Source organism: Symphalangus syndactylus, chromosome X, assembly GCF_028878055.3.
Source record: "Symphalangus syndactylus isolate Jambi chromosome X, NHGRI_mSymSyn1-v2.1_pri, whole genome shotgun sequence".
Classification (NCBI taxonomy): domain Eukaryota; kingdom Metazoa; phylum Chordata; class Mammalia; order Primates; family Hylobatidae; genus Symphalangus; species Symphalangus syndactylus.
This window is the reverse complement of record NC_072447.2, coordinates 30,868,369-30,881,888: the sequence shown is the minus strand read 5'-3', so window position 1 is coordinate 30,881,888 and position 13,520 is coordinate 30,868,369. Positions and strand designations below refer to the sequence as shown.

At 44.2% G+C, this 13,520-nt stretch overlaps 1 protein-coding gene across 2 annotated transcripts in view; it reads right to left on the bottom strand.

Moving 5' to 3' along the window:
• Nucleotides 1-245: 245 nt before the first annotated feature.
• Nucleotides 246-13,520, bottom strand: part of SYAP1 (synapse associated protein 1) — a 44,039-nt gene continuing 30,764 nt past the window's right edge. For both annotated transcript variants that reach the window (XM_055269383.2, XM_055269382.2), the window contains exons 6-9: nucleotides 7,178-7,326; nucleotides 5,545-5,603; nucleotides 4,961-5,108; nucleotides 246-1,731 (exon numbers count right to left, since the gene is read on the bottom strand). In XM_055269383.2, coding sequence (XP_055125358.1) covers nucleotides 1,604-1,731; nucleotides 4,961-5,108; nucleotides 5,545-5,603; nucleotides 7,178-7,326 — 484 coding nt within the window. In that variant the 3' untranslated portion in view covers nucleotides 246-1,603. The remainder of the gene's footprint in view (nucleotides 1,732-4,960; nucleotides 5,109-5,544; nucleotides 5,604-7,177; nucleotides 7,327-13,520) is intronic.

Sequence of the window (13,520 nt, the reverse complement as noted above, 5' to 3'; positions counted from 1 at the left end):
GGGTTTCACTGTGTTAGCCAGGATGGCCTCGATCTCCTGACCTCGTGATCCGCCCGCCTCAGCCTCCCAAAGTGCTGGGATTACAAGCGTGAGCCACCGCGCCCGGCCTGTATATTTTTCTTATAAAGAAACATTTTAATTCTATTCCCCTTTATGTAATAAAGCCTTCTTGAAAAACATGAAAGGTTTGGGGAGCAAATGCTTAGGAAGTTTTCTGACATTAAACCACCTTGTTCGTTCGTTCATTCATTCATTCATTCATTCATTTATTTTTGAGACGGAGTCTCACTCTGTCACCCAGCCTGGAGTGCAGTGGCGTGATCTCAGCTCACTGCAACCTCCACCTCCCGGGTTCAAGCGATTCTCCTGCCTCAGCCTCCTCACCTTGTTCTTTAAAAATAATCATATTCTATGAACATGTGTCTGCTGGTGTAGCAGAAAGAGAAGGATTAATCAATAAAGTCCTAGAAGGTGAACTCGGAGGAACACAATTTTATGAAGACTCACGGTTTAAGACAAAGCTAAAACATTTATATGTGGTGATGATTAAAACAAGAACAACAGACTTTAAGGGGAATGGGCTTCTGAAGGTTATTATAATACAAAAAGTATGGAAGGTCCTACTTTGTATAAAAACTGTGATGTAAAATTTCTGGTATAGTTTAAAAAGGAAAGAAAGAAAAGGCCCCAGAGAAAAACAAATATTTTCGCACAGCTTTTTTTTTTTTTTTTTGAGACTGAATCTCGCTCTATTGCCCAGGCTGGAGTGCAGTGGCGCGATCTCAGCTCACTGCAACCTCTGCCTCCCGGGTTCAAGAGATTCTCCCGCCTCAGCCTCCCTAGTAGCTGGGATTACAGGTGCCCGTCACCATGCCCGGTTAATTTTTGTATTTTTAGTAGAGACAGGGTTTCACTATGTTGGCAAGGCTGGTCTCAAACTCCTGACCTCTGGTGATTTGCCCACCTTGGCCTCCCAAAGTGCTGGGATTACAGGCCTGAGCCACCACGCATGGCCTGCACAGTATTTCTTAATGTAAAATTCTGTGATGCTTATATCATTAAAATCAACTTATTTATTTTATCTTTTGGCTTTCAGGTGGAATTTTAGAAAATACTTGGCAGGCGAATAGTTCTGAAATTGCTTCCTCTTAAGTTCTTTGGTATAATTTGGTCATTTTGATAGTAATCAACCCATTAAGTAGGTACTTTAACACCCACATATCAATTAAAATGCAATGTGGAGTACAGATATTTAGAAAACCATGACTGAGGAATAAATTATATTTCTGACCTCATGGAAAACAGAACTCTAAAATTTTACTTATGTTTCTGTGGCAAAGATAGCCATACTGCCTACGAAGACATCTCTAACTTTATTTATATTAAAGAAATGTTCTACAAAACACCTCTTTCTGATTATTAGAAGTAACTGTTCTATATACTTTTTTAAAGTAGAAGAGGCAAGTTTCAACTTGAAAAAAGAATAATTTTGAATTTCATAAAATTATACTCTTTTATGCCTTCTGATTCCGTAAGCGTCAACATCTAGAATTTAATGTCAGTTTGCAGACTGTTAAGAATTATTCTTCTATTTCAGGAACAGCTAATTTTCCTCTTGAAGCATTTTCTCTATTTCCTTATCCCAGTTTTCATCTCGTTTTTCAGATTCTGTCACCACTTCATATTCTTGAAGTTCCTGCTGCAGTTCTTTTTCCCAATCTGCAGAATCCTCTAAAAGAAACAAAGGAGAAGAAAAAGATTCTCTCTGAATTCATAATGCTGGTGTTCACAATTTGGTCCATCTCAATTACCTACGTAAGGTCCTAGCTGCCGTAATTTTTAGTATCTCAGGCTTCACTACTATGTGTGCTCAGAAAAACTCAGTAAATTTTAACAGTGACCAAGGATAAATACAATTAGAAAGATAAATCTGTTAATGTAGAAGCAAAGGTATCAGATGTCATCAATATATTTTGGCTGTTATTTTCCTTTCCCTATGCCTCTGCTTTTCCTTTTATTTAAATGGATAATTGATAATTAATATTTGGTTGCAAGTTAATTTTTACCACTACCAATGATGATGATGGTAGCAAAAGCAGCTAATGTTTATTGAGCACTTACTGAGCTGGGCACTGGCCCAACTGCTTTCTATGTATCACGCTTTTCATCCTTGGAACAGTCCATGGACAAGGTATTACTATTTGCCACATCTTATAGATAGGGAAATGGAGACTTAGGAGAGGTTAAGCAACTTGCCCAAGATCACACTGTTTGACAGCGAAAGATAAACCACATCTGCAGGCTCCACAGTCTATGCTTAACCACTATACAGACAAAGAGCTGTCTCCTTAAGAGTGGAGACAGACACTGGGGTCTGAAGTCAGCCTGGACTCTCTCATGGTGTTCTGACTGGAGCTCTCACACTGGTCTTCCGCGCTGAGATTTAGAGCTGCAACTTTCCACATGGACACTCAATATACCTCTGTGTGTGTAGGATAATACATCTGCTATGTAATGTTATAAAATGGTGAGAAAACAAACTGGCTATTTAAAAAGTAAAGCTAAGATTCTTTTTTTTTTTTTTTTTTTGAGACAGAGTCTCACTCTGTCGCCCAGGCTGGAGTGCAATGGTGTGGTCTCGGCTCATTGCAACCTCTGCCTCCCGGGTTCAAGCAATTCTCCTGCCTCAGCCTCCCGAGTAGCTGGGATTACAGGTACCCGCCACCACGCCTGGCTAATTTTTTTTTTTTTTTTTTTTTTTTGAGACGGAGTCTTGCTCTGTTGCCCAGGCTGGAGTGCAGTGGCATGATCTTGGGTCACTGCAAGCTCTGCTTCCTGGGTTCACGCCATTCTGCTGCCTCAGCCTCCCGAGTAGCTGGGACTACAGGCACCCACCACCACACCAGGCTAATTTTTTTTTTTGTATTTTTAGTAGAGACAGGGTTTCACCATGTTAGCCAGGATGGTCTTGATCTCCTGACCTCGTGATCCGCCCGCCTCAGCCTCCCAAAGTGCTGGGATTACAGGCCTGAACCACCGCGCCCAGCCTGTCTTTAAAAATAAACCTTAAACTTAGCTATAGCGAAAACAAAAATGAAATGCTTTAATCGTTCTACAGCAGCAACCTCAAAGGAAAAGACACCCTGTGTTGTGCAGGAAGCCACCAATTTCACAAATATTTATTAGCGTGCTTACTGAGTGCTAAGTTCCACATTAGGTACTGTAGGGGGACAGAAAGACAATGTGTAACTGCCCTTGGGGAGCTTACAATTTAGTCCTGGAGCCAAGACATATAATATATAAAAGACTATTGGGGCCAGGCATGTTGGCTCATGCCTGTAATCCCAGCACTTTGGGAGGCCGAGGCAGACAGATCACTTGAGGCCAGGAGTTTGAGACCAGCCTGCCAACATAACGATACAAAAAATACAAAAATTAGCCAGGTGTGGTGGTGCGTGCCTATAGTCCCAGCTACTTGGGAGGCTGAGGCAGGAGAATCGCTTGAATCCAGGAGGTGGAGGTTGTAGTGAGCTGTGACTGCACCACTGCACTCCAGCCTGGGTGACAGGGTGAGACTCCATCTCAAAAAAAAAAAAGACTGTTGGGCTGGGCGTGGTGGCACATACCTATAATACTAGCACTTAGAGCACTTAGAGACACTGAGGTGGGAGGACTGCTTGAGCCCAAGAGTTGGAGATCAGCCTGGGGCAATATGGCAAGACCCCATCTCTACAAAAAATTTAAAAAATTAGCCTGGTGTGGTGGCACACGCCTGTAGTCCCAGCTACATTGGAGCCTGAGGTGGGTGGATGGTGTGAGCCTAGGAGTTTAGGGCTGCAGTGAGCTATGATGGCACTATTGCACTTCAGCCTGGGTGACAGAGTGAGACCCTATCTCAAAAAGAAAACTGGTTTTCAAAAGCAGCCTGCTCCTTCCCAGAAGCAATGCTTTTTTGGCATGCAGCAGCTGGGAAAAGAATCTTCCATGTACATGTCTACAGTCAAGCAGAATGCCAGCTTTTAAAAATTTATTATTATTATTATTATTTTGAGACGAAGTCTTTTTTTTTTTTTTTTTTTTTTTTTTGAGACGGAGTCTCGCTCTGTCGCCCAGGCTGGAGTGCAGTGGTGCAATCTCGGCTCACTGCAAGCTCCGCCTCCCGGGTTCCCGCCATTCTCCTGCCTCAGCCTCTCCGAGTAGCTGGGACTACAGGCGCCCGCCACCACGCCCGGCTAATTTTTTTTTGTATTTTTAGTAGAGACGGGGTTTCACCGTGGTCTTGATCTCCTGACCTCGTGATCCGCCCGCCTCGGCCTCCCAAAGTGCTGGGATTACAAGCGTGAGCCACCGCGCCCGGCCCGAAGTCTTGCTCTGTCACCCAGGCTGGAGTGCAGTGGCGTGATCTCGGCTCACTGCAACCTCTGCCTCCCGGGTTCAAGTAATTGTCCCGCCTCAGCTTCCTCCAGAGTAGCTGGAATTATAGACGTGAGCCACTGCATCAGGGCCAAAAATTTATTATTTATTTATTTATTTATTTATTTATTTTTGAGGCAGAGTCTCGCTCTGTCGCCCAGGCTGGAGTGCAGTGGCGCCATCTCGGCTCACTGCAAGCTCCGCCTCCCAGGTTCATGCCATTCTCCTGCCTCAGCCTTCCGAATAGCTGGGACTACAGGCGCCCACCACCACGCCTGGCTAATGTTTTTTGTATTTTTAGTAGAGATGGGGTTTCACCGTGTTAGCCAGGATGGTCTCGATCTCCTGACCTCGTGATCGGCCCGCCTCGGCCTCCCAAAGTGCTGGGATTACAAGCGTGAGCCACCGCCTCTGGCAAGAATCAATTTTGATGCAAAACTTACAACACATTTTTGTGCACTGGCTTCAGAATAACAATTTTCTACAATTAGCTTTGGAATTAGGGAGACAAATATTTTCTTTGCTTTGATTTGTTTTGTTTTTTTACCTTCCAGTCCGGCTGTCTCCTCTTGCTTTTTGTCAAGCACTAGTTGCTCCATTTCTTTCCTTAGATCTTCCTGATTTAGGTTACAGGCATCGAAGGCATCACTGACAAACTCAGAAACACCTGGGCTAGTAGAAATTTCTTCCTCATCCTGAAATGCAACAAATGAGCTCTTGAAATGGTTTGCTAAGCGACGTTTGTGTTATTCTGGTTTGCTATTGTCTCACAATTTAATGCCGTGCTATTTTTATTTCTTTTCTCCACGAGCTGTAAGACAATGAGCACTGCTCTCCAAGCTTCTAACTTGCAGTTGCTTGGTAACTACATGAGTTACCACCTGAGGCTATTATTCTCACAGTTTGAATCACTCCAACCGTTCTCTCCAATCCCTGATGAGCACATCTAGAATTACATATGCCAGTATATCGTCCTCAAGTCTCAGCCGTAGTTCCTTGACTATTCAAGTACCAGATGCTGCTTCTTCCAAACCCATATTCATACATAGTTTTAAATGGTATCAGAAAGAGTTAACACAGTTACTTTATTTCCAGATATCAACTACTAGGTACAATGTAAAACTGGATTACCTCTTGAGTTTTAAGCTGAGATTTGATTACAACGGGTGGCGTTTTGGGCCGTACTGCCTCTAAGAAGTGAGAATAAGAGAGACAATAATTGCTTGGTTCAGTTCTGAATACATATTATAATCACAGTAAAATATCCACAAGTATTATGATACTAAATAATTTTCAGAAATGAATTTTTATGTTATGCTTTCAGCTTTTCTTAAGTTCTAAGAAACAGCCATGGTGAAACCATCTCAACCTCTTACTTTGGGGATATTTTTATCTATCTATCTATCTACCTATCTATTCATTTATTTATTTTTAGACATGGCATGTCACTATGTTGCCCAGGCTGGACTCGAACTTCTGGGCTCAAGTGATCCTCCTGCCTCAGCCTCCTGGGGATATTTTTAACATGTCATCATATTCAATACATATCTCCTTATATAAAATTTCCAGCAGGAAATAATTTTTAATTACAGTGTTAGCAAAATTCATTGAAGAATAGTTCTGTACTTTTTTAGAATAATGAGAATTAAGTTATTTATCAAGTTTGCCTGCTGATATGAGTGCTAGAAAAAGGCAGTCTTTATGGAATACTGTCATAAGTCCATTTTGTTAAACAAGGCAGTATTTGGCAAAATGGCATTTTCCAACAAAATTAACATAAATGCTAAAGAATGACAGACAATTGGGATGCATGTTAACATTGATTTACAAAATGACAAATTTTCCTGTGTAAAGCAACTTCACTCCATTTCCCTGACACTAACAGCAGTGTCAGATCCTGTCCTAGTATTCTGTATAACCTGTAGCTCAGGACATGCTGTTTTGCGTAATCATTTAAAATTCCGTGAATTAAATCACGCCGCTTCTTGTGGGATAAATGTCCAGCTGTAATGAGTACCTACTATACACAGCAGTTACTCACTAAAAATTTAAAATGACACAGAATGTGTTTCTTCTTTTAATTATTACAGATTTCAAACAGCTGCCCTTATTATAAAACACATTCCCACAACCAGGGGTAAGTTAGTGTCACAATGAGTCCAATGTTCATCAGTGCCTAGCTCAGAACTAGATAGATCCTTGTAACTTGGAGTGGAATGGAGCTTTGTTCTGCTCTACAGACTACATGCACTGGAGAAACATCAGGTTGAAACAAACAAAAAGGAGGCGACTGAATCAGAGTGGAGGACAGAAGTATAAAGAATCACATGGTTAAGGGCCAAAAATGAGAGGTGGGGAAGATGATGGATGTTTGAGAGAGAAATAAAAAGAAAAAAAAACTCGCCAGGCACAGTGGCTCATGCCTGTAAGTCCCAGCTACTTGGGAAGCTGAGGCAGGAGGTTCGCTTGAGTCTAGGAGTTTGAGGACAGCCTGGGCAACATAGTGAGACCCGTGTCTAAAAAAAAAACAAAAATAAAAACAAGGAATGAGAAAGGAGATAAGCAAAGTAAAGGAAAGCTTGGGGAAGACATGTGTGAGCTGGGTTAGAGAGAAGGCAGTAAGAGAAAAATGAAGATTTCCTCTGGGAGGAAAAGAATTTTTCCCTAAGGCAATGACATTTCTGGTATGTATAAGAGGTCAAGCTCATTTGAGTCTCTAAGAACAACTTTTTCTGTAGAGTGCTGTCTTCTACCCAGAACGTACCTGCCAGCGGCAAATCCTGCTCTCTGCCATTGCTCTTCTCCTCCTTCCCTGCGGCCTGCTGTTGGGCGGCCAGGGCGGTGAGCTGGGCTGACTGCTTAATCAGGGAGACGCGGTAAAAGTAGTTCCTCCAGAACACTTCTTCCTTCACACTTTTAAAGAAAGGCAAATTAGAACAGTGGAAAAAGGCAAAATTAAAAATGAATAAAAAGCAGACAGACAAGAACACATTTGAGAACGCACACAGACAAGTGCACGCAGGGGTTATTTGTTGTAGAGGGGACTGGAGTAGATGATTTGCAAAAGCACTTTCAAAGCTGAGTGGGGTTCAGAGGGGGTTCATATTGGCTTTAACAATTTTTTTTTTTGACACGGAGTCTTGCTCTGTTGCCGAGGTTGGAGTGCAGTGGTGTGATCTCAGCTCACTGCAACCTCCGCCTCCTGGGTTCCAGCAATTCTCTTGCCTCAGCCTCCCGAGTAGCTGGGATTACAGGTGCCCGCCACCATGCCCAGCTAATTTTTGTATTTTTAGTAGAGACGGGGTTTCACCATGTTGGCCTGGCTGGTCTCAAACTCCTGACCTCATGATCTGCCTGCCTCGGCCTCCCAAAGTGCTGGGATTACAGGCGTGAGCCACCGCACCCAGCCCGTATTCACTTTAGAATTGAAAGCTAACAACAGGATAAACCTAACAGCTATCTTCCCCGTAGCAGCAAAATACAAGTTACAGAATACCAATGGAACCTCAGCATTTCTTGGTACCTTAATGATACCAATACTGCTCTCGGTAGAAGAAAACATGGCATTGTTATGAAACTAGCATAATCAACCTGGGAAACCAGAAGCAGAGCCAGGACTCCACCAATCACTTGCTGTTTCTCAAGAGGATTAAATGCTTTCCAGCAGTGAGAAGCAAGCATTGTGGCTGTTGTTCCTTATGAAAGAGAATGTTTGGCAGCTTGCTAATAACTAGTAACCAGTAAGAGTTAGCAATGGGATGGGAAATGCTTGATAAAAAGATTGAAGTGCAGTTCAACCTGAAAACTCTCGGTGGTTCTCAAACCTGGCTACCTATTAGAATCACCTGGTGTGATGTGTTGGTGCCCAAGTGGGTGAGGTAAGTGTCCACAGAGGGGGGTGGCCTGGAATGGAGAGTGAGAACCAAGCAGGGAGAGAAGGGTGTTTGAGCAGAGGAGTGAGTGGCAGCAAAAATGACAGATCAGCCACATGCATGGGGAATAAGTAAAAACATTAAAGATAGTAGAAACCAGGTTTCTCACCATCAGAGGGGAGAGTTACAAACATGGAAAGGGACAAAATGAAAATGACCCCCGTCATGAGGTACCACCGTGAACACATGGTTTTCATTCCACACAGAAATGAGCACACGCACATTCCCTGGCTGTGTCCACTGACAGCATGCAGAGCAGTGGCACCCCAATGGCAATGAGCACACCTGGCATCCAGATCTTGCTTTCTAAATACCAAGATTTAGACTTTCCACTAAAAGGATCCAGAGCTCCTTGGGGAAATGGCTGATTCCTGGGTTAGAGCAGAGGAAGAACACTATCTTGTGCCAGAAAGCAAGGAAACGTGTGAAGAAATGATGGGGACGAGTTAGAAAGACACAAGTCAGCTTGAATAGTCTCCCATTGGCCAAATTGGTAATTATTATTTTTTTTTTTTTTGAGACAGGGTCTCACTCTGTCATCCAGGCCAGAGTGCAGTGGTGTGAACATGGCTCACTGTAGCCTTGATCTCACCAGCCCAGGTGATGCTTCTGCCTCAGCCTCCCGGGTAGCTGAGACTACAGGCACATGCCACCATGCCTTGCTAATTTGTTTTTTTTTTTTTGAGACGGAGTCTCACTCTGTCACCCAGGCTGGAGTGCAGTGGCGCGATCTTGGCTCACTGAAATTTCTGCCTCCCAGGTTCAAGCAATTCTCCTGCCTCAGCCTCCTGAGTAGCTGGGATCACAGGCACCCACCACCACGCCCGGCTATGCCCGACTAATTTTTTGTAGAGATGAGGTTTCACCATGTTGCCCAGGCTAGTCTTGAACTCCTGGGCTCAAGTGATCCTCCCAACTAGGCCTCCCAAAGTGCTGGGATTACAGGTGTGAGTCACCATGGCTGGCCTCAAATTGGTAATAATTTGAGCATCAAAATTAGAGCATCAAAATTACAGACCACTGCATGAGTCTGTACAAATATAAATACATGGAAAGTCTGATGAATAGAATATTCACAGTTTCAAAGCACATCCCAGCAAAATACTAATTACATTCAAAGAGGAAAAGAGTAACTTTACAGTCAAGAAATCTGGCAAACACCACCTGTATCAAATGACCCAAGTATGAACAGTAATGGGACAAATGGCTGTATGTGCCACCAGACAGCATGCAACAGACAGAAGGAGACTGATGAGACATGAAAACCAAATGTAACCTGTGAGTGTGAACTGGGCTCTTTTGCTAAAAAGGACATTATTGGGACGAATGGAAAAACCTCAATAGGGTCTGAGAGTGAGATGGTAATAATGCATAAATGATCATTTCCTGATTTCGATGGGCACACTGTGGTCATGTAGGAGAATGTTTGTAAAACGCTACAGCATTTGGGAATGATGCAACATTAGGTTTCAAGTGATTTGGAGAAAAGTTCTTTATGTTGTACCTCCAATTTTTCCGTAAGTTTGTGTTTCAAAATAATAATAATAATAATAATAATAATAATAATAATAATAATAATCCATTGATAACTGTGCTCGCTTCAGAGAAATTAAATAAAAATCTTGAGGGTTGAATACAAAAAACAAAACTAAATAAAAGCAAAATGGGCCAGGAATGGTGGCCTACGTCTGTAGTCCTAGTGCTTTGGGAGGCCAAGGCAGGAGGAATGCAAGGTCAGGAGTTTGAGACCAGCCTGGGCAATACGGTGAAATCGCATCTCTGCAAAAAATACAAAAATTAGCCGATGTGCTGGCATGTGCCAGTAGTCCCAGCTACTTGGGAGGCTGAGGCAGGAGAATCGCTTGAACCCAGCAGGTGGAGGTTGCGGTGAGGCGAGATCACACCACTGCACTCCAGCCTGGGCGAGAGTAAGACTTTGTCTCAAAAAAAAAAAAAAAAAAAAAAAAAGGCCGGGTGCGGTGGCTCATGCCTGTAATCCCAGCACTTTGGGAAGCTAAGGTGGGCAGATCACCTGAGGTCAGGAGTTCGAGACCAGCCTGGCCAACATGGTGAAACCCCGTCTCTATGAAAAATACAAAAATTAGCTGGGTATAGTGCATGCTTGTAGTCCCAGCTACGCAGGAGGCTGAGGCAGGAGAATCGCTTGAACCCAGGAGGCGGAGGTTGCAGTGAGCCAAGATTGTGCCATTGCACTCCAGCCTGGGTGACAATAGCGAAACTCCGTATCAAAAAAAAAAAAAAAAAAAGAAAAAAGCATTAAAAAAAAGCACATACACATGCACACAAACATGTACACACCCAAGGAATGGCTTTGGTGACCTGCAGGGTGTGTGAAATTTTATTTTTGTTTGTTTTTGCCCGGAAGAGTGGCTCATTTTATGTTCTAATTTTGTTGTTGTTTTTTGGCAAGTAGAAATGACAAAAGGGTGGGAGAATGCCTCTTTATTCCTTTTTTTTTTTTTTTTTTTTTTTGAGACAGAGTCTCGCTCTGTCACCCAGGCTGGAGTGCAGTGGCGTGATCTTGGCTCACTGCAACCTCCATCTCCTGGGTTCAAGCGATTCTCCTGCCTCAGCCTCCCGAGTAGCTGGGACTACAGGCACGTGCTACCCATGCCTGGCTAATTTTTTGTATTTTTAGTAGAGACGGGGTTTCACTGTGTTAGCCAGGATGGTCTAGATCTCCTGACCTCGTGATCTGCCCGCCTCGGCCTCCCAAAGTGCTGGGATTACAGGTGTGAGCCACCAAGCCCGGTCTATCCCATTTTTTTAGAAGGGATGCAAGGTTCTTAGAATGGGGGGAAAATTGAGAAGAAAGCCTGACAGAAAAAGACTTTGAAAGAGAATACGATCAGTGAGTGCTAGGTGCGGTGGCTCATGCCTGTAATCCCAGCACTTTGGAAGGCTAAGGCGGGCGGATCCTCTGAGGTCAGGAGTTCGAGACCAGCCTGGGCAACATGGTGAAACCCTGTCTCTACTAAAAATACAAAATTAGCTGGGCTGGTGGTGCACGCCTGTAATCCCAGCTACTTGGGAGACTAATGCAGGAGAATCGCTTGAACTGGGGAAGCAGATGTTGCAGTGAGCCAAGATGGCGCCATCGCACTCCAGCCTGGGTGACAGAGTAAGACTTTGTCTCAAAAAAAAAAAAAAAAAAAATCAGTGAGAACTAGCAGAAAACAATGAGACTCAGGCTTGTGAATCTGGACAAAGCTTATCTTAGATGAGGCATCAGAATGCACAGTTGTCACACCTGTGAATGGAGAAGCTAGGCCTGGAAGCTAGCGTGTAAGTGATGGAGGCAAAATGCACGATTACCTATACAAGCGAGGACAGGTAACAAGATGGAATTTGCTGCCAGACACAGCCCCACTTTTATTAATGCCACCAACATTTACCGGTAGAATTATGGTACCATGTGCATCAGGCACTATGCTGGGTGATGGGGGAATAAGACAAGTTGTCTGCCATCACAGATGGTCACAGGAATAATAACCTCTCACTTGTTAAGTTCTTACTACATGCCAAGCAGCATTTCCCAAACTCATGTGGCCACACAACTGTTGTAACATCTCTTGGAAGTAGTTCGGCAAGAGGGATATTGGGCTTCATAGCAATTCATAAGGGATTATAGTTGACCACGAGTTTAGCTGAGCAAACCACAGTATGCTACAGCTGCTAAAAGAGCTCATGAAATCTTAGGCTGCATCAAAAACATACAAGATATGCTATGGTGTGCTTTCTGCAATTAAGACAACGCATTATAGTCACTCCTGAGGACTCACTTTAACGATGACACTGACAAACCAAAGGGTATTTACAGGCAAAACATCCGGATGGTGAGGGATTATAGAGACTAAGACATTTGGGGGAACTAAGAACTGGGCCTGTTTGTCCTGATAAGTTCCAGGGTCTCAAGCCATAACACTGGAGCCAAACAAAAGTGAAATGAGCCTTCCCATGAGGTAGGGGGCTGCCTAAATATCTTTGAAATCACTTTTTTTTTTTTTTGAGATGGATTCTCCCTCTGTCACCCAGGCTGGAGTGCAGTGGCACAATCTCGGCTCACTGTAACCTCCGCTTCCTGTGTTCAAGTGATTCTGCCTCAGCCTCCCGAGTAGCTGGGATTACAGGCACACGCCACCACGCCCGGCTAATTTTTGTATTTTTAGTAAAGACGGGGTTTCACTGTGTTAGCCAGGATGGTCTCGAACTCCTGACCTCAAGTGATCCACCCGCCTTGGCTTCCCAAAGTGCTGGGATTACAGGCGTGAGCCACCGCACCCGGCCTGAAATCATTTTTAAGTCTGAGCTATGTGAAATGCCCAAAATGAGACTTAGGTATTCTAGGTACCTATGGTAGATTGTGGGCACTGTTCGCTGTCTTGATTAATAAAAACAAACGTGGACTGCTTTGTTTTCCATAGTCTCTCCCTCTTGATATGAGAGGTGTGGTCATAGAGGCACACTGCAGAAATTGTGTCACCCTCTGGGGAAGAGTCACAATACAGATGACTACTAAAGGTTCTGGGAAGTCAAGTCCTCTGGTAAAGAAAACCAGGCCAGGCACGACAGTCACTCACACCTGTAATGCCAGCATTTTGGGAGGCTGAAGCAGGAGGATCACTTGAGCTCAGGACTTTGACACCAGCTTGGGCAACAGAGTGAGACCCTGACTCTACAAGAAATAAAAAATTAGCTGGGCATGGTGGCATGTGTCTGTAATCCCAGCTATTCATAGGGAGGCTGAGGTGGGAGAATTGCTTGAGCCTGGGAGGTTGAGGCTGCAGTGAGCCATGATCACACCACTGTATTCCAGCCTGGGCAACAGAGAGATACCCTGTCTTTTTTTTTTTTTTTTTGAGACGGAGTCTCGCTGTCGCCCAGGCTGGAGTGCAGTGGCGCGATCTCGGCTCACTGCAGGCTCCGCTCCCCCGGGGTTCACGCCATTCTCCTGCCTCAGCCTCCCGAGTAGCTGGGACTGCAGGCGCCCGCCACCTCGCCCGGCTAATTTTTTGTATTTTTAGTAGAGACGGGGTTTCACTGTGTTAGCCAGGATGGTCTCGATCTCCTGACCTCGTGATCCACCCGCCTCGGCCTCCCAAAGTGCTGGGATTACAGGCGTGAGCCACTGCGCCCGGCCTGATACCCTGTCTT